We start from the raw sequence: 18825 nt of genomic DNA, 5'->3' as shown, positions 1-18825 counted from the left end.
AATTAGGTTTCTAAAGTGTGTTTCTTTTCTGTGTTTTTAGTATGTCTAACAAGTTTGTGCTTGAGGGTTCTTTACAAAAATTCCTTTGCAAATAAACTGGCCGCTGCAAGCAGGTTACATGTATTTTGGTAGGGAAGAACAGTTGATGTGTTGGCAAAAGGCCCTTTCTACCACCAAAAGAAGTGGTAGCAAAGTGCTAAGGTTAAACTCCAACAAGTATTTCTGATTGCTAAACCTTTCCACAATACTAGTTTACTATACAAGAGCATTTCAGGGGGAAAAATAAATTCACAGACATAAAAAAATAAACCAGACTTCCACTAGATGGTGCTCCTCTACAGCAAATACAGCTCAGCAGCAGCATTCCCACTGCTAAAGGGGAATGAAAGCCATGAGATACTAAGCCACAGTTAACCCAGGGCACTTCCCTTTACTGATATCACATTTTTGCCACACATTTGCTACCAAAATCCTGACATTTCCAGTGCTGTCCCTTGTACCCTAGACCTGACCCTTTCTACAGTAATATATAAACAAGCCCATACATACACAGAAGGAGTTGTAATGGGAAATGCAAGAACCACTGAAAGGAGAAGCTTGTTTGGCCTCACAGCATCAACGGGACCCCAAAACTTTACTCTGATTCTTCCTCATTTGAGACATCATTTCAGCATTACTCTGATTCTTCCTCATTTGAGACATCATTTCAGCATCCTCAAACACATGTCTCTGCAAACAAGTGAAGCTTTTGGGTTTAGTATAAAATAAAACATTTTGCTGTTAGTTATTATTTTCTTAATATGCAAATAATGACCTGTCTGATGTTTCCCCACATCAGGAGTGCAGAAGGAGCCAAAGTATCTCACTACTGCATAGAAGTTTTAGGAACACTGAGGTGCAGCCTGGCTGCCTTCACACAGGAGATGGTTGGCTTGACACTACTGCAGTGTAAAAGCCACTTCAGCTGCACCAGGGACAAAAAGTCCAACTTGTATTTTTGGGGCTCCCAACACAAGAAATTTATGGACTTGAGGGAGTGAGTCTAGATGAGACCCACAGAGTTAATTAGTGGGCTGGAGCCACTCTCCTCTGCTCTGGAGCCAGGCTGGGAGAGCTGGGGCTGTTCAGGAGAAGAGAAGGTTCCCGGGAGAGCTCAGAGCCCCTTCCAGAGCCTGAAGGGGCTCCAGGAGAGCTGGAGAGGGACTGGGGACAAGGGATGGAGGGACAGGACACAGGGAGGACGACAAGTTGCACAAGGCTTGGAGCAACCTGGCCTAGTGGAAGGTGTCCCTGCTCATGGTAGGGGGTTGGAACGAGATGATCTTTAATGTCCCTTCCAACCCAAACCATTCTGAGCTTCTACAATATCTCATCCAAGTCTACATGAGGTTATCTGAATTTTCAGCACACTTTCCCCAGTGCATTCCTAGTTAATTCCTAGGTAAATTCAATACAGAGCTGCTATTATACAGAAATTGCCACTTCCCTGGGCTAGAGCTACTCAAGCTCAACAAGTCTGGCTTCAAATTGCTGTGGGATGTGCAGTAATATTTTTGCAATTGTTTCTTATGGATTTCAGTAGCAAAACAAACACATTTCAATTCTTCTTTTGAAGTTCACATTTTGTCCTGTTCTCTGCATCATCACAAATCACTTCTCCAAAGAACATATTTACAAGCAAATTGCAATTCCATAAATGTTCTGCAAAAATCCATTCTTAGATTATTTAGCAGTTATTTGTCCAAAAAGGAACATTTTAAAGGTAGTCACTTAATGACACAGCATTTCTTCTGTCTGCTAAGTTTCTGACACATTTTGACAGCCCTTAATTTTATTACCAAAAGGAAGCAGTCTTTGCTATTGCTATACCCAGATACTTCTTCGTCTTTTCAGTTTCTCTGGAATGTTTTCCCCTCATTACACACTTATTAGATCTTTCACTCCATTTAAGGTGCACTGCATTCTCTTGCCATACAAAATATTCCTAAAGGAGCATTAATGTTTTCACAAAATATGTTGTGATAGCCCATTTATTAATTATGAGCTGCATTTAACAGCCTGGAGGACAACGACCAGTGTCATCAGACACTTTCTCATCAATGTAGTCATCTCCTAAATAGTTGACTTGCTCTGTTCAAAAATTCACTAAAGATTGAGTTGCTCTGCCTGTAATTTCTCAGTTCAAATGCTGCCCGTGACAAAAAAATAGTACAATTTCAGTACTCTGGGACCTATCCCAAATACATAAATACCTCAAGTACAAAAAATCATTTTAACCACCTCTTTCAATTCTGAACCTATCTAATCATAGAATCCTGTCTGAATTGGAAGGGATCCACAGGGCTCAACCAGTCCAACTCCAGGTCCTTCCCAGGACAACAGCAAGAGTCCCACCCAGTGCCTGGATCATTGTCTCAATGTTACCTGAACTCTGGCAGGTTTGGTGCTGTGACCACTTCCCCATATACACCTTTAAATTAGTTCATAAACCAGATTATTTTCATACTCTGAAATCAGAGAGTAAAGGGGTGTCCCACAGGCTCAGCAGTTCAAGATGGAACAAGGACCAACACTGCTGGACTGCAACTTTAGAGACAAATTACAGAGAAACAATAAATCCAATACTAAAATTGATAAAAAAAGTGTAAAACATTAGATAAAACAACATCAGCTGTAGGGTTTGCCTGTTTATAAAATATCATTTTATTCCATTGCTAGAGGCAGAACTTGCACACATAAACACAAAAGACAGGGAGAAAAGTCAGCTAGGCATCTCATCAGTTCTTTCTGGAGTAATATAGAAAAAAAAACCAGATATTTGCTTTTGGCATCAGTGGAGAAAAGGGATTTTGGTCCTTTTTTCCTTTAGATATCTTCTCCTCCCCTCTCTAAGTCAGAGGATTTATAAATTCTATTTAATTTTATCGCACATAATTCAAGCCTTGCTTCAAACACAGGAATAATCCTTTCCATGGAGTTATGGTGAGTGCATAGTAAACAGCTTTATATTTACAACACCATTATACCCACCCTCCCAGTACTGTACAAGAATGATTACCCTCATTTTTCATACCCAAATCTAAAGGAAATTATTTAGAATTGCTTAAAATGTAACGCATTGTATGTTACACAGTCTGAAACCCCTAGAATTTGAATTTCCACTGTGATTAGCACTTCTGAGGTGTTGTCAGCACATCCCTCTAACACAGCTACACTCCTCAGGATTCAGGAATTGCAATCCCAGTCCATATTCCGAGAGGAGGCACCCTCCTACTCACCAGAGATCCCAAGTGCCCAGTAAATCCTATTTTTGCCTCTCAATGCCCCCTATCTAGTCCATCATGGAGAACACGCTCTCCAACAATCTGTGCACAGCCCTTGCTGTGGCACAGACAATCATGGAATCACAGAAGTGTTTGGATTGGAAAAGCCCTCTTGGATCACTGAGTCCAACTCCAGCCCTGCCAAGGACATCAATAACCCCTGTCCCCAAATGCCACATCCCCATGGCTTTTAAATTCTCCCAGGGTTGGGGACTCCACCGCTGCCCTGGGCAGCTGTGCCAGAGCTGGACAACCCTGTGGGTGAAGAAAACTTCCCCGATATCCAGTCTGAACCTCCCCATGCCCAGCCTGAGGCCATTCCCTCTCCTCCTGTCCCTGTTCCCTGGGAGCAGATCCCAAATCCCCCCTGGCTGTCCCCTCCTGTCAGGGAGTTGTGCAGAGCCACAATTGTCCCCCCTGATCCCCCTTTTCTCCAGGCTGAGCCCCTTTCCCAGCTCCCTCAGCTGCTCCTGGGGCTCCAGACCCTTCCCCAGCTCCATTCCCTTCCCTGAACAAAATTTTTCCTCTATTTCCAGATATAAATATATATTTTTACATCCCCATCTATTTTACCCCTTTGCAGTTACCAAATGCACACTGGTGTCGATACCATCTATCTTCGTCTCAGTTTTCATCCAGCATGGTTTCCTGGTCCTTCTCATTGCATTTCTTCCCACTCAATAATTTCATTCTCTTTTTATCTACCTCCCCACCACACTCCAGTTTGATGTGTAGGTCCTGTCTCTGTTTGCATACCATGAGGACTGTGGGGAGGACAGCAGATAAATCCACCCCACAATTTAACATGTGCCAACACAGCAGTCCCTCAATAACCAGAAGAGATGAAACCTTACCAGATCAAAATTACCATTTCCTGAGTGAAAACAGAGCCTTTCCAGAGTTCACAGTAAGTTCTTCAAAACTTTATCAACGCAACTTCCATAAATTTGGCCATATATATCATGAGGGGAAAATAAACTGTGAATTAACTGTGCCTTTTGCATTAAGAACTCAGAAATATTTCATGAGCATAAAATATATGCAGACTTTTAATGATAAATTACAAGTAAAACCAGGAATACCTGTTTTTAAATTATCTAAGATTAAAGCAGCAATATGGAAGTTACAGGACAAAGCAACAAGGCATTAAACACGTTCTTTTGCCATCAATCAACTTCAAATAAGACTTTAAATGAAAAAATCTACTAAGGAACGGATTTGTGAGCTCTCCTTATTTCTACATAAATTATCTCTGAGAAGCAATAAATGACAGCTATCTTCAAAACTTTGCTGCTTATAACTCACAAGTGACTCTACACAATCCCCCAATGTTTAGAGTGTGACAGTTATCAAAAGACCTAGTTAAACACAATGGCTGTGCTTCAAATAGGTAGAATAATTATTTGTATTCCATGTGATGTTATTTTGACTGAGAAAATGTTCACATTATTCACACTGCAGTTACTTTGAAGCGCTCAGCCACAGAACACTGATTCGGAAATTTGAAATAATGAAGGCTGAGAAGTTTTAAAAATTATAGAAAAAACCTGCAAACTTACTTTTAATACAGAACAATCATCTTGGCACATAATGCAGGGTTTAGCAAGCACTTCATACCAAATGCAAACTGATCTCACCTAGTATGACTAAGAGTGTAAAATAGATATTCTGTAAAATTATTTGCAGTAGAAAACACAAAGTTCCTTTCCCCTGCTGAAGTAAAATACTGCCACCATAAAAAGCAAGATTTTTTTTCTCCACCACCTTTTTCCTCATGACATAGTTTCACTAGACTGGTAATACTGCTTGTTTTCTTGCTTGTAAAACATAAAGGTAAATTCACAATCATCCCACCATCACCAGCTATAAATTTTGACTCTCCCTGGAGGCTGGGGATTGTCATCTTTGTTGCAAAATCAGGTGTGAATAAATCTCATTCAACAGCTAAACAGTGAGTTAGAAAATTAACAATACAATTGTTTCAGACTCTGCATCATTGTAAATCAAAGTTTTCATTTTGTTTCCTAAAATGAGAAAGAGAGAATTCCCCAAAAAGGCTGTTTTTCCACACGTAATTATGAACAGAACACGCTGCTATGGCTACACATCTCCCACATGCATGCACAGCTCCTGCACACCACGGAAAGTGGAAAAGACTTTACCTGAGGAGAAAAAGGATGAATATTCTCATAGAGGCAGGGGACAATATCTGGTGTCTCGCACACACTTCACTACATTTATTTTGACTAAGCACAGCGACTCTCTTTGCATTGAACAGCAGCCTTTTTTTCCAGAAGGCAGCGGCAGCATCATCAGTTTGGGACTGACAAGTCACATGTTTTCTGTCCCTGTTTGTCAAACCTTTGCTGTCCATAACGTGCAAAGTCCCACACAAAAACCAGAGCACCATCAGACCACACAGGGATATTATTCCCAGGATCTTACCAACCAGGGACCTGCGAGCTGAGAGGGCCCTGAAAGCCCTGAGGAATTCCCTAAATCTTAACCCACAGTGATTGTGCAGGAAAAGCCACAGATGTAAGAATAGATGGAGGAGACAAGCCCAGTCCAACACGCTGTGGGATGAACCACCTGCAGTACACCTCCCCTTCCAGCCCTAAATGCAGCAGGACTGGGCAGCTCCTGATTGCATGTGACAGATGCTGGGATTGCAGCCTTGTGTCTTAATCAAAGTGAAAAGGACACCATTCCCCAATAATAACTTCAACAAATCCTTGCCTGCAGTCAAAATGAAAGACGAAAATATTGTCAGAGACTGCCCCCAATAAACTTTTTGTTCACTGCCTGAAGAACAATCCTCACATGCAAGATAGGGAGAATCATCAGACAGGACTGCTAATGAAATTAACAGCTGAACAATTAGCTATCAGGAAAGTTGCTTCTATCGCTGGAACAGAGGCTGCAGAACTCTGCCCACAGCTGAACTGACTGCTATCAACTCAGTCTGAAAGATGCTTTTTCCATGCATTTGATTAACATAATTCATGATTCAAGTTAATGTTTCCAGGACACCGAGCTCCATCACCATCTTCATTTTTTTGTCCTGTCTTCCTGACTTGCTAGACAGACATGATTTTACTACTCAAGCAACCCCAGATCTTGGTCACCTAACTAAACTGCCAGATTTATCAGACTTTGCATTTTCTAGAACCATGTAGTGGGATTTGTCAAGGATCCTAAGGATAACAAGAACTTATTTTTCTCACTATCCCAGCCACTTCATCTGAGGACAAATACCCCCTTGTAATTCCAGTCCATTAGCAGCAAACAACTATTACTCACTAAAACTAACGCAAGTCGATGTCTGCCCTTTGCCTCTGCAGTCTGAGGAAATGGGTGTGAATGAAAAGGGGAGTTTGAGCCCAGTGTAAGAACAACTCAGTTAAAAGCTCCGTAGATTGCGTGGAGAAACGCCTCGTTCTCCACACCCTGCTGATACTCACATCAAACTCATTCAAAGCAGCAGCGAGCTCTCCTATGCCGGTGTGGCCCTTGTTCTCATCAGTGGGCGAGGTGGCCTGGGCAGCATTGGAGATGCCAGCAATTGCTTCCTGCACTTGCTTGAAGACGTAGTCCCTGTTGGCCCTGGTGGCTGCCACGTCGGGGTGGCGCAGGAAGGCCTGCGAGGCCGTGTACAACATGGTGGCATTCTTCTTCAGAGCCCCCCGGGCCGCGGCCATCTCGTCCCTGCAGTGAGGATCCTTCAGCTCCTGGAAGAAAACACACAGCTGTCAGAGGTGGAAACGAAAGGGGTCGCGTTCGAACGCACTGCCTTGAGCTTCCAGGCACGGACGCCGTGCAGCGGTTCGGCAGAGATGGAACAGATGGCAGAACCCACCCAAACCACTGAAAGGATTCCCCTCCTGCCCCTTTCCGATTCCCCTTTCTGCATCACTACAGCTGTTACGTTCTACTCACAGAATCTTACCAAAGAGTCGCTTCCCTCCTGCAAAAAACCATGAAAAATGTACAGAAAACATTCAAAATTACTCTTCCCGAACAACTGGATTCCTTTTGCTGATTCCGTAAGAACAATGCAAATGCAACACTCCTGTTACAGAAATTGCCTTGTTTTTCTAATTACTACACCCATGTCCTTTATAAAATTACATAAGGTAAACCTTTAAAATATCAAAACAAAAGTATTACATAGATGAATATCACAGAATCAAAGAATTAACTAGGTTGGAAAACCATCCGACTTTGAGATCATCCAACCTATGACCTAACACCATGTGGTTCTAGTTCTTAAACACCTATTTATTACGCCTCTCGGTATTTCTATTTTGCATCCCTTCATATTTTGTTCCATTCCTTAGATTATTTAGAGTTTGCATATTTAGAATATCATGACAGATACTTTCTGTTGTTTCCCCTGACAACAAGAATCAGATACTGCACAATATGTTATAAGAATTATGTATTATTGTTATTTAACCCATGATTGTTTCTAGTTATAGTGTTCATCATACTGTCCTTGGAAGCCTTATGAACATTAAGACAGCCCTAACAATATTCATAAAGAATAACAAATCATGATTAGTTGTATTTTAGAACTGTGAACAAACGAGTCGGGAGACGTGAATTGTTTATTTCTGTTCACACATGGAATCTATTGGCAACACTGAAAAAGGACCCAGATATTCTGGATTTAAAGGTTCTACCCAGTGATTAATTTCAGTCACACGTGGCTGACAGGTAAAAGTTTTCAGAGAGTTTTTTTGCCATACTCTTGTATATTCAGTGAGAGCTTAAGAGATATAAACATTAATTAACTGTCACATTTTTCTCTTTTTCCCATATTTGCAGCTCTATTTGCACAGGGGAAGCAGCTCTATCCCACATTCTGTCTGAATGTACAGAAGAGCACTCTCCATACGGTGATTAGATTCTGCATTTTTAATTTATTTGCCTTAGTCAGATGGTTTGCTCTTCTGTAGTCCTGTAAGGAGTAGGGAGATGGGCTTGATGATCCTTACAGGTCTCTTCCAACTTGAGATATTCAATGCTTCAATTTCAGTATAACTCTGAAAATGCTATTTTTCACAAAAAAAAGCCCCACAATCATGATTCAGAAGGAAATTTTCATTACTGCAATTCAAAAAATAAGGTAAACAGGTGGATGAATAAGGAAAACCAGGTTTCTAAATCCAGTGCAATGTAGTACAAAGATGGCCCATCCTTGAATTATTGATGGTATCCAAGTATAATTGAAGTAGGAGAGACCTTATACAAATCTACAATGTCTTGAAAAGAACAGGGTTCAGGGGAAAGTTACCTTTATTGCAAAGCTGTACAATGACCAGCCTTGAATAAATGTTATGTGACTTTCTGTTCTCTTTTTCAGCTGCCTTAGTAACGAATAAATTGACAAATGAGTATTTAAAAAAAAATCTGAAAATTATTAATAATGGCTTTAAGCACAAAGTATATTTCTGTTCCTCCTGAACTTGAATTATACTGAACTAGCAAAGAACCTCAAGACCTCATGCTTTACCAGCTGTCAGAGTGACCTGAAGTCTGCATAGGTTAGAATTAAATGGGAATAATCATCAAATTAAAACTATCCTTAACCTCCTGAATCACTTCCCTTTTCACCCTTCAATCTGTTATTAAGGGAAGCCTCTTGGAAGGTACTCTTAAAGAAATGGCACTTCTGAAAAACGTCATCACATTCAAAAATAATCAGTGTGATTAAATTATAGGCCACGGCATAGCAATTAATGGTCCATTGTACATTTTAAACCAGACTTGGACATGAAGCACGAGAACTTTAGAATGAAGATGAACTTTTCCAACCACTCCGGTACTCACCTGTTGTCGCCTCGCAGCGACATAGTTCAGTTTTACCATTTCCTTCCCAAATTCCTTAAAGCGATTGGCTAAATCTTGCTCGTTCGTTGCATTTTTCACAGCTTCTAGTGCCTCCTCTACCTACAACACAATGAATCAGCTCTGTCAGCATTTTAATCCACTCTTTGACAAAGTCTGTGACTATTCCACCCAATGCTCTGGCTTACATGGACCCAATTTAGGTTTCACATCCATCACTGTACAGAAGCTTTATGAAGTCTCATGAACTTTAATTAAGTTTTTAATAGAGCAGCTGTCACTCTGCATTACTGTCCACTTACTGTGCTTTGTGATCATGTAAAACTAATGTCAAAGATGTCACCGGATTAATTTCACTGCTCACACTTACCAGATGAAATATTTAATAACTGAGGGGTTTAAAACAAAATACATGAGTATGTTCTTAATGTGTGATACACGCTTTATGAGAAAACAAATCGAGTTATCACTTCTGGACAAGAAATATCTAAAAAGGAAATTCAAATTTACCATTAAGTTTAAATTTACCCTGATAAATCCAAAATACTCTATCTTTGTGAAAAAAAAATGATAGCTTCAACCCAGAATATCTGTATCATTTCTTTCTTTTCTCAGCTCTGAGCTTTCCTTTTTTAATTATTTAAAACTGAGAAAAGAATGTACCCAAAAAAACCACATCTGCACTTATTCAGTGATGTTGTAGCTACCAGACAAAGATACAAAACACCTGTTATACCAACGAGTTGATCCAGCAAATGTGTTGTGAACCTTTACCTAATGCAAACCAAGAAAAGCTATCTGAAGGGATAAAATGCTCTTTTCATGTAAGAAGTAAAGGAAACATTACTGTGACAAAATGGGAATTCAAAGTTGCACTTCTCTCCCTCAAGATAAAAACACAATTCCAAGCAAAAATATTGAGAACTGAGAAGATGCTACAGATCCTTCTTGCTAAAGGCTACCATTCAGTTAAAAGCTGCAGTTCATAAGAACACACATAACAAAAATTCCCCTCAAAAGGCAAGGGCGTATTGGGATAGGGACAAGCTCCTGTGCACGAGCAGAGGTTTGCAGCTCTCCCGACACTGCTGGGAATTAATAAATTCTGCAGTAGCTGGTGTCTAATAGTTTAGAAAGGCACAATCATGTGCAGAACCTGTCTTTTTATTGCTTGAGTTGCTCAGTGTTTTCCTACCAGTGACAGAGTATATTTTCATTTTTGAGCTTTTACCTACTTAATGCAGATTTACAAATTACAGGGCAGTAGAGTAGCAAACTCATACATTTCTATTGGAAAATGCATAATTCAGGAACACAAATTCATACTGTTACTTTGGAAATCATAAACCGAGTTCTGCTGATTTACAAGCTACAAGCTTATTCAGAATCCAAGTTACCTCTTCTTTTACTCTTGAGGAGAACAGAGTTTTTAAAAAATGAACTGATTCTCTTACCATTAACACAAACTGCAAAAGCATCATTGTATTACATAATTTGCTTTTGCAGAACTTCTTGAAAAATACACACATTTTCCTTTTTCATCCAGAAACATTTACATTAAAATACCAGAAAGTTTCATCTTTATTATGTTCGTAATGCCAAGCACAGGCATGCCAAAGTGATACACATTTTTTGAAGTCCTGGTCCATATTAAACAGAATTCCTGAAAAATTTGTCAGAGATTTCACTCCAGCAATCAGATTTCGAAGGATGCAGATCATACTCTATCATGTCAGTCAAGGCTCAAGACCACAGATTCCAAAATGAAGAAATCAGTAATGAGAAACACTAGAAAGGACAGGAGCATGAGCTCCTTTTTAATTATATTTTTATTATTACAATTTCTTTTTTACAAATTCATACTGGAGTGAGTTCTCCATCCTTGAGAAAACATTCAATTGATCTATTCCTCTGATTAACTAGCCTGGAGTTAATTACAATAGATCTGTAATTCTCTGTGTGCATGACTACATGGTACATGGATTTTTAATGTGCTACAAAAGTTTCTGCAATAACCATTATTTCTAATTTTAGCAGTGCAAAAGATTACCTGAATGCAATGACCATGAGTCCTTCCAGAAAGCACCTGCATATATTCCCTCTAAAACACTAATTAAAATGCACCATTTCCTGGGAAGCCCTTGACATGCTTTCAGAAAAAACTGATTACAGCACAATTCAGCATAAATCAGACTTCATTACCCTGACATGCAGAATTATTTTAGTTCATTAATTTTATGGGTAACTTAGACAAGTCTTTGAAGGTTACATTTGAGTCAATAGAATGTTCATCAATTTTGTATAGTATAATCACTTTCTCCCCTAGTAATTAATTTGTCTGAAAGCAGTTAGCATTGTAAAGTGATAAAATAAGGATGTTTACATGTTTAATCCTCAGAAATAAATTACCCTTTTTAACATGAAAATAAAAGTCACATTTGAGGTCCTCATGTTGAATTTTGCAGAAAACAACCAGAGATCTCTGACTTCTGAAACAGAACCTGTAATACCATTAGATAAATGCAGAGATTACAAACCACACTGCCAGACATGGGCCTTGCTTATCTGGGGTGCAAACTGTACAAGCAAATACACCCACTGACAGACCAGCACTGGACATTTGTATTTTACATAACAGAGCATTCTGCTGCAAAAGAAATCTCAGATGGAAGAACAGAATTTCTAATTGCCTATGAAAGAGCTTGAACACAAATTTTCATGATAATGTTCAGGAAAAAAACTGCTACTTATGATATTCAAGTGTTGGCCTTGCTGGGAAGGGACAATCTGAACTACAGTTACATGGAATATTATAGAGAGGAAAAATTAAAAGCATATTGGAGAGAGACACTGCTTACACTGCACGTAACCAGAGTCACGTGCTGACAATTCTGAGAGCAGCATTTTATTCAATAAAACAGAGATCACTAGAACCTGTGCCAAAAAATCTGTATCTTTCCTTATGAAAACTGTTTTCCAGCTATTCAGGTTATCTGCACAGTTTGCAAGTTGAAGGCTTCTCACTGTTTTTCCAGAACATTAGACTGTTGTACAGTAACCCTGTCAAAAAGACAAATTTTAAAAAAAGAGGAGAAAAGAACAAAAATAATTTAAAAAAAAGGAAATACTATTTGAACAGTTGCTAAAAAGAAGCAACTTAAAAAACATATGCACTCTGCAGGCTTTAAATATTCTATATATGATTTTCTGAACTTTTTTTTTTGTTTCAGAGAGGTTTTGGTTTTTTTTTCTTCTTTCTGCAATAAAAATGTAACAGTGCAGCAACTAGGGATGGTGGAAAAACACATTTCCTAGTTTCAACTGAAAATCTTTTTAATACTTCTGTATGAAAATGTGAATGGTTCCAGTCAAAAGTGAATATAAATCCATCCAAACTGTCTGGTAATATTTAATTCCTCTGTGTTCTTTGATTAGACAAATATTTGATTTGGATCTCTCCAAATTAAACATTCAATTTTTAGATATATACAGAAGTCACAAAGAGAATAAAAAAGAAGAGCAGACAATTATAGTACAGAAACTGTACCAGGAAACAAAAATGCTGGGAAAGTAACTGACATAAGATGTGAGGGGAGCAAACGCTTCAGTTCAGGTCAGAGAGCTGTTTATTAGTCTGGTCACTGAAGACAGCTCACAGATTTTGCTTCAAGAGTTCGAATATTAATTTCTGCAGAATTACAAAACGAACGAGACTAACGCAGAAATGCGTCCCCTCCTACCTCTGATGGGCGCTTCCAGAGAGCGAAGCGGAGAGTAAGGAACGCGGACAGTTACCTTCCCAACTGATCTATCCCGATTTTCCACGCGCACAGCGCACAAACCCAAGAGAGAAGGTGAGCGACACCTACGATTTTGAGGTGTGAGAGGAGCCTCATGACGTCAGCCATGTCAGCCAGGATGAGCAGGCGAGTGACGGCCGAGAGCAGGGCGCGGGCAGCGCGCACCATGGTGCCCCTCTTCACCGAGGAGCAGGGGTCGTCCGCGAACTCCGACGAGGCGATGCGCATCGTTTCTCCTGGGAGGGGACACAAATGGATGCTCAGGTTAGCTTTCAGCCTTGTGGTCTTTGTTTTTCCAGGAAGTATGAATAACTCACTAAAAGCTGAACTAAGTGCTATTGGGAAATAAAATCAGAGAACCACAAAACCCTTGGGTTGGAAGGGGACTTAAAGCCCATCCAGTTCCCCACCAGGGACACCTTCCACTGTCCCAGGGTAATCCAAGCCCCAGTGTCCAGCCTGGCCTTGGACACTTCCAGGGATCCAGGGGCAGCCACAGCTGCTCTGGCACCCTGTGCCAGGGCCTGCCCACCCTCCCAGGGAACAATTTCTTCCCAATATCCCACCTAACCCTGCACCCTGGCAGTTTGAAGACATTCCCCTTATTCTGCCCCTTCACCCCTTGTCCCAAGTCCCTCTCCAGCTCTCCTGGAGCCCCTTTAGGCACTGCAAGGTCTTCCTGGAGCCTTCTCTTCTCCAAGCTGAACAACCCCACCTCTCCTAGCCTGGCCATGATTCACAGGTTTTATATTAACCTAACTTCTGCTGTTTTTAAAAAAAAATCCTGATTGTTTCCAGTGGGGAATCTCAAAAAAAAAAAAACTTCTATTGTGAAATCAAACCATATTTACATTGCTTTTAAGGATCATTACAACAACATTAAAAAGAATCCCAGATGGCAAAACTTCCCATAAGACAATGCAAATAGTGAGGGGAGATTTAAGATGGCCACAGTGATTAATTCCCATTAGAACTCTTTTCCTTATTATATTTACCATTAGGACTGCGTGTTCAAATTGTAATTTGCAAGCAGTGTATCTTGGATGATAAACGGCTAATATGCAATTTCAAAATACAATTCAAGAGGCTCATTTCTAAGGCTACACACTCCTCTTAGCTTTTCTAAGGCTGGCAAAACTCTCCACAGATTTCTTAGGAGACAATTAAAAAATAATCATAGCTAGATAAAAAGCTAACAAACCAAATTTCTAAACATGCTTAAATGCTTTACTGCTCAGCATCACAGAGCTGAAATTCAAGGTAAAGCAGAGAACAAGGTTTCTGGAGGAGGACCACAGTTTGCTGTCCCTACCTTTCCCTATATTTTACATGCATGCTAAAAATCACTGAAACTAGGAGCAAGGAATTCTGATGCCGTTAGAAAGATTTTTCTAACACATACTTTAATTCAAAGAGTCGCTTGAAAAATTTATCCGCAACTCTTGGCTGAGAGTGTGCTAAAAATTGAGACCGAAATTTCTTTGTTGTTGTTGTTGTTGTTATTATTAGTCAATGACTCAAATATTTTATGTAAAAGGAGATACTGAGGGCGACCACAGAACAGCTGAAAGCCCAGCATATGAGCAAGGGTTAGATGTGAGTTTCCCGACTGGGAATTTCATCCCAGTGCAAGGCAGGCTTCATCTAACCAATGTAACATTGTCAGGCATCATCTTCCCTTCAATTATTTATTGAGGGAAACCGACAATCCCAGCTATGTGTAGAAAGTTACATAAATAAACTGCCTGTATTTGTAGATAATTTAAATCCATTTTCTCCTCATGTCCCATTTTGTCCTTCACTTTCACTGTGCTCTTCTTCCACTCTTGCCCCTATTGTCCCTTTTTGGCTTTGTGCATTTTTGTGAGGAGTCCTGACAGATTAAAGGCAGTACTTCAGTCCCTTCTAACTGCACACAATACCCATGTCTATAATTATTACAGCAGCCCCATGAAACAATTCTGCTTCTGGAGTACAAATGATAAGAACTGCAGGTTTCTAGGACCATTCACAGCTATGAGAGATGCTCTTGGAATCCCAGAATATCCTGGGTTGGAACTGGGTATAGAAAGTTTGCTCCAAAATGCATTCCTGGAGCATATTGAGCTGACTGAACCCAAGGGGACACGAACAACCACAGGAAATCCCAGCAAGGCTTTCCCTTATTTAAGTTCTAAGTAGGATTCAGATGAGATGGAAGTGATTCCAAGCACCCAGCAGCAAAACTCTTGCAAGTGAAAGTACTGCATTTTAGAGAAATCCAAGCTGAAATGGCAGCCAAAGCAAGCTTTGGATTTTGGAATCAGATGCCTGCAAATTGTTTCCTTGCCATTTTGGTGCTGAAGAGATGTTACCGTTTTCTGCTAAATAAGCAGTGTGTAGCTTCAGATAAATAATTATATTGGACTATGAAAGAAAGAAATAATATTTGATAATCGGCCAGTGGCACCAGGAAAGCAAGAAGGAAAATTATCTTATTGGACTTGAATATCCAAGGAGATATCCCTAGCAAAAAGATTTGAAAATCAATGCTCAAGGGCAGAGGAAAAATGCACAGAGGGTCAAAAGGAAGAAAAAAGAAAAAAAAAAAAAAAGAAAAAAACCTAAAAAAAAAATTAAAAGAGTTTGAATTAGATATTTAACCACAGAAAGCTCACAATAGGTGAAATAAATCTCCAAAATAATTAAGCAAAAAGTATTAAATAGACATAATCAAATAAGTAGACCAAAAAAGTATGAGTTCACAGCAGGTTGTTTAAAACTTGACAAGATCTAGTAGTTCATAATTTAGAATCAAATAACCAAAGAAACTAGCAGTTACTGAGAGCAAGGCTCATCTATCTCAGTGGCAATTAACATATTTTAATCCTTTTACAGCAGTGGTATCAAATTACTCTTAGGCTAAAGGTAACAGTGGAGCTTCAGCTAGCCCAATTATTTTTTAGAGAAACCTTTTTATCTGGAAAAAAAACAACTCTACATTTACCTACTCATTTATTTCCAAATTCATTTCAAGTTGTTCTGTAATTTATATTCAATTACTTCCAGTGAAAATTGAGTTGACACAAGAAACACAAACATCTGAAGTCACCAGATCTGCTTCCTTGCCACTGCAGTCAGTCAAGTGATAATTTAATTAATAATAATCTTAATATGATAATAGTTGTACTCATAAACTTATCAAGCTTCCATCTTAGAAACAGCTCAGTCATTTAACCCCAATTAATCCTATGTGAAGTGGGAAACTCACTCCAAAATGAATTCCAGAATCTGACAGGTTCTTTTCATTAGAGTCACTTTAATGCCACACTGCCTGTATTTGTAGATAATTTAAATCCATTTTCTCCTCATGTCCCATTTGTCCTTCACTTTCACTGTGCTCTTCTTCCACTCTTGCCCCTATTGTCCCTTTTTGGCTTTGTGCATTTTTGTGAGGAGTCCTGACAGATTAAAGGCAGTACTTCAGTCCCTTCTAACTGCACACAATACCCATGTCTATAATCATTACAGCAGCCCCGTGAAACAATTCTGCTTCTGGAGTACAAATGATAAGAACTGCAGGTTTCTAGGACCATTCACAGCTATGAGAGATGCTCTTGGAATCCCAGAATATCCTGGGTTGGAACCGTAGGGATCATTGAGTCCAGCTTCTGGCCCTACGCAGGACACCCCAACAATCCCACCACACCCCCAGAGCTTAACAACTGCAAAAATCTATCAACAGATGATTGCAAAGGTCACCAAAAAAGGGCTACTGGAATTTCATGAGCAGATTTAAAGTAAAACATCTACCTGTGAGGGAAGGATTGAACCTAGGATTTCAATGGTTAATAGACAGAAGAAATGTCATTTTTTCTAAAGCCTTGAAGTGTTTATTAAGAGACAGAAGATGAGCACAGAGCAGCGATCTAGAGAGCAGCTGTGATCAGTAGGGAATGCTGACAATACACCAAACACCTGGAAATAATTACCAGAACAATGACAAATTGATTGGATGCACCCCTCCTGAACAGGTCTCAAATGGAAGAAATTAATAAAGCTACAGTCCAATTAATCCATTTCTTTCAGATTTTTCCTTTTGTTCTACATGTCCAAGATTAAAAAGACAGAACAACTGATCCATGACATAATGGAAATATTTTAGAGTGCTCGCCTCGTAACTAGAGCAAAAGCACTGTCACAAAGCTATCCTAAATTATAATATGTAGACCCAAACTGAGTTGTAGATTCCATATAAAAGAGTTAGGGTTATACTAAATGATGATACAATAGATTTCAACCCATAGGTGCTAATAACGTATATATAAATTATAAAGGTTTTATTCCTTTCATCATGGATGTTGTCATGTTAAGAAACAAAAAAGCAAATACTTCAGGATGCAAAGATCTGCAATTTTATCCCCCTTGGTTTTGTCTAGAAATTCACCAAATAGAGTAGGATCACTCACTTTTCATCTCAGTATATATCTGAACAGTCAAATTTTAGGAATAATGACCTTAATCTGGTCTTGGATAGTTGATTCCTCACTGTCTATATTCCTTCTACGTTATTAATCACAGTGATTATTTACCACATTTCTTAAAACATCATCTTTTGTTTACAGTACGTTAAAATCCAGTCTCCATAACTGAAGATGTTCATTGCAGTATTAACCTCTGTTTGACATTATCAGAATGTAGGAAGTAATTTATAGACCAATTTCACCCTGCATACTTACTAAATACAAATATGCACTAAAAATTCTATTCAGGATTCTAAAAGCTTCACACAAATGGCTGTTTAGTCTTCCCGTTCCTTAATACCTTTTTTCTAAATCTTTACTACCATGTCCCCTAAACTCATCTCCTCTTCCACTGGCAGCTGGGACTTTGTTCTCCATCCGTGGGAGAATGACCACTGTTCTCATCGTTTTAATGGATTTCAAGGCCAGAAAAGGCCATCTCTGATCAAGCCCCATCTTTTCCCATCACATTTCAGCTCCTGGAGCTGTGTCTCTCTGGAACTGATTGTCCAGACAATCCAGTTCACTCACATTTGACTCACTTTACATTTGACATTTACACAGAGCGATGGAAGATGAATCACTCTGCATTTTAAAGCACAATGGATATCCTTAAATCTAGTAGGTATTTTAGATCCAATGTTCTCTCTTAGATCCAAGAACATACCACATCATTCACTTCATGGACAATTAAAATATGTAATTTTAATTAACCCAACTACTTCTTTCCTGAGGGACAGAAAATAGCAAAAATACAGAACTTTTAAGATATCTATCCAATATCTATGACAATTTATCCATTAATGTTATGTTTTAGAAAGAACTTTTCTAATTAATAGTCAGATTAATAGTGCATTTGGAACATGACTGATACACTTACGAACAATAAAACACAATTAAATTTCAATTCAAAACTAAATCATTTGGGATGTGAGGATACATTAGCATATCTAATCCCTCTTTGTCTGCAACTCAGTTACTCCATGGATTAACTCCCTTCAGGGACACACTAAACTGATCTGCCTTCACTGAATTGGAGAGTTCAGTGAACATCAACATGAACATGCTACATACTCAGCACTGTGCTTTGGACATGAAAACACATCAGAACTCTTGAGGTATCAATAAATACAGAGGCAAATTTAAAGATTCAAGCTCAACTGAATGATAATGTGGCTTTATTTATAACCTGGCAAAAGTCACCCTGCTGAACTACAGTGTTTGACAGTAACATGGAATCACAGAAAGGTTTGGGATGGAAGGGACCCTAAAGCCCATCCATTCCCACTCCCCTGCCATGGGCAGGGACACCTTCCACTATCTCAGGTTGCACCAAGCCCCAGTGTC

The 18825-nt window shown here is 39.3% G+C and overlaps 1 protein-coding gene across 5 annotated transcripts in view; it reads right to left on the bottom strand.

Annotated features, from left to right (window-relative positions):
* The window catches only part of CTNNA2 (catenin alpha 2), a 403809-nt gene that overhangs the window by 335547 nt on the left and 49437 nt on the right, over positions 1 to 18825 (bottom strand). For all 5 annotated transcript variants that reach the window (XM_062493295.1, XM_062493296.1, XM_062493297.1 and 2 more), the window contains 3 exons: positions 13046 to 13212; positions 9159 to 9278; positions 6788 to 7054 (listed from right to left, as the gene is read on the bottom strand). In XM_062493295.1, coding sequence (XP_062349279.1) covers positions 6788 to 7054; positions 9159 to 9278; positions 13046 to 13212 — 554 coding nt within the window. The remainder of the gene's footprint in view (positions 1 to 6787; positions 7055 to 9158; positions 9279 to 13045; positions 13213 to 18825) is intronic.

The sequence above is a fragment of the Cinclus cinclus genome, chromosome 5 (genome assembly GCF_963662255.1).
Source record: "Cinclus cinclus chromosome 5, bCinCin1.1, whole genome shotgun sequence".
NCBI lineage: Eukaryota > Metazoa > Chordata > Aves > Passeriformes > Cinclidae > Cinclus > Cinclus cinclus.
This window is presented reverse-complemented; position numbering and strand designations above follow the sequence as displayed.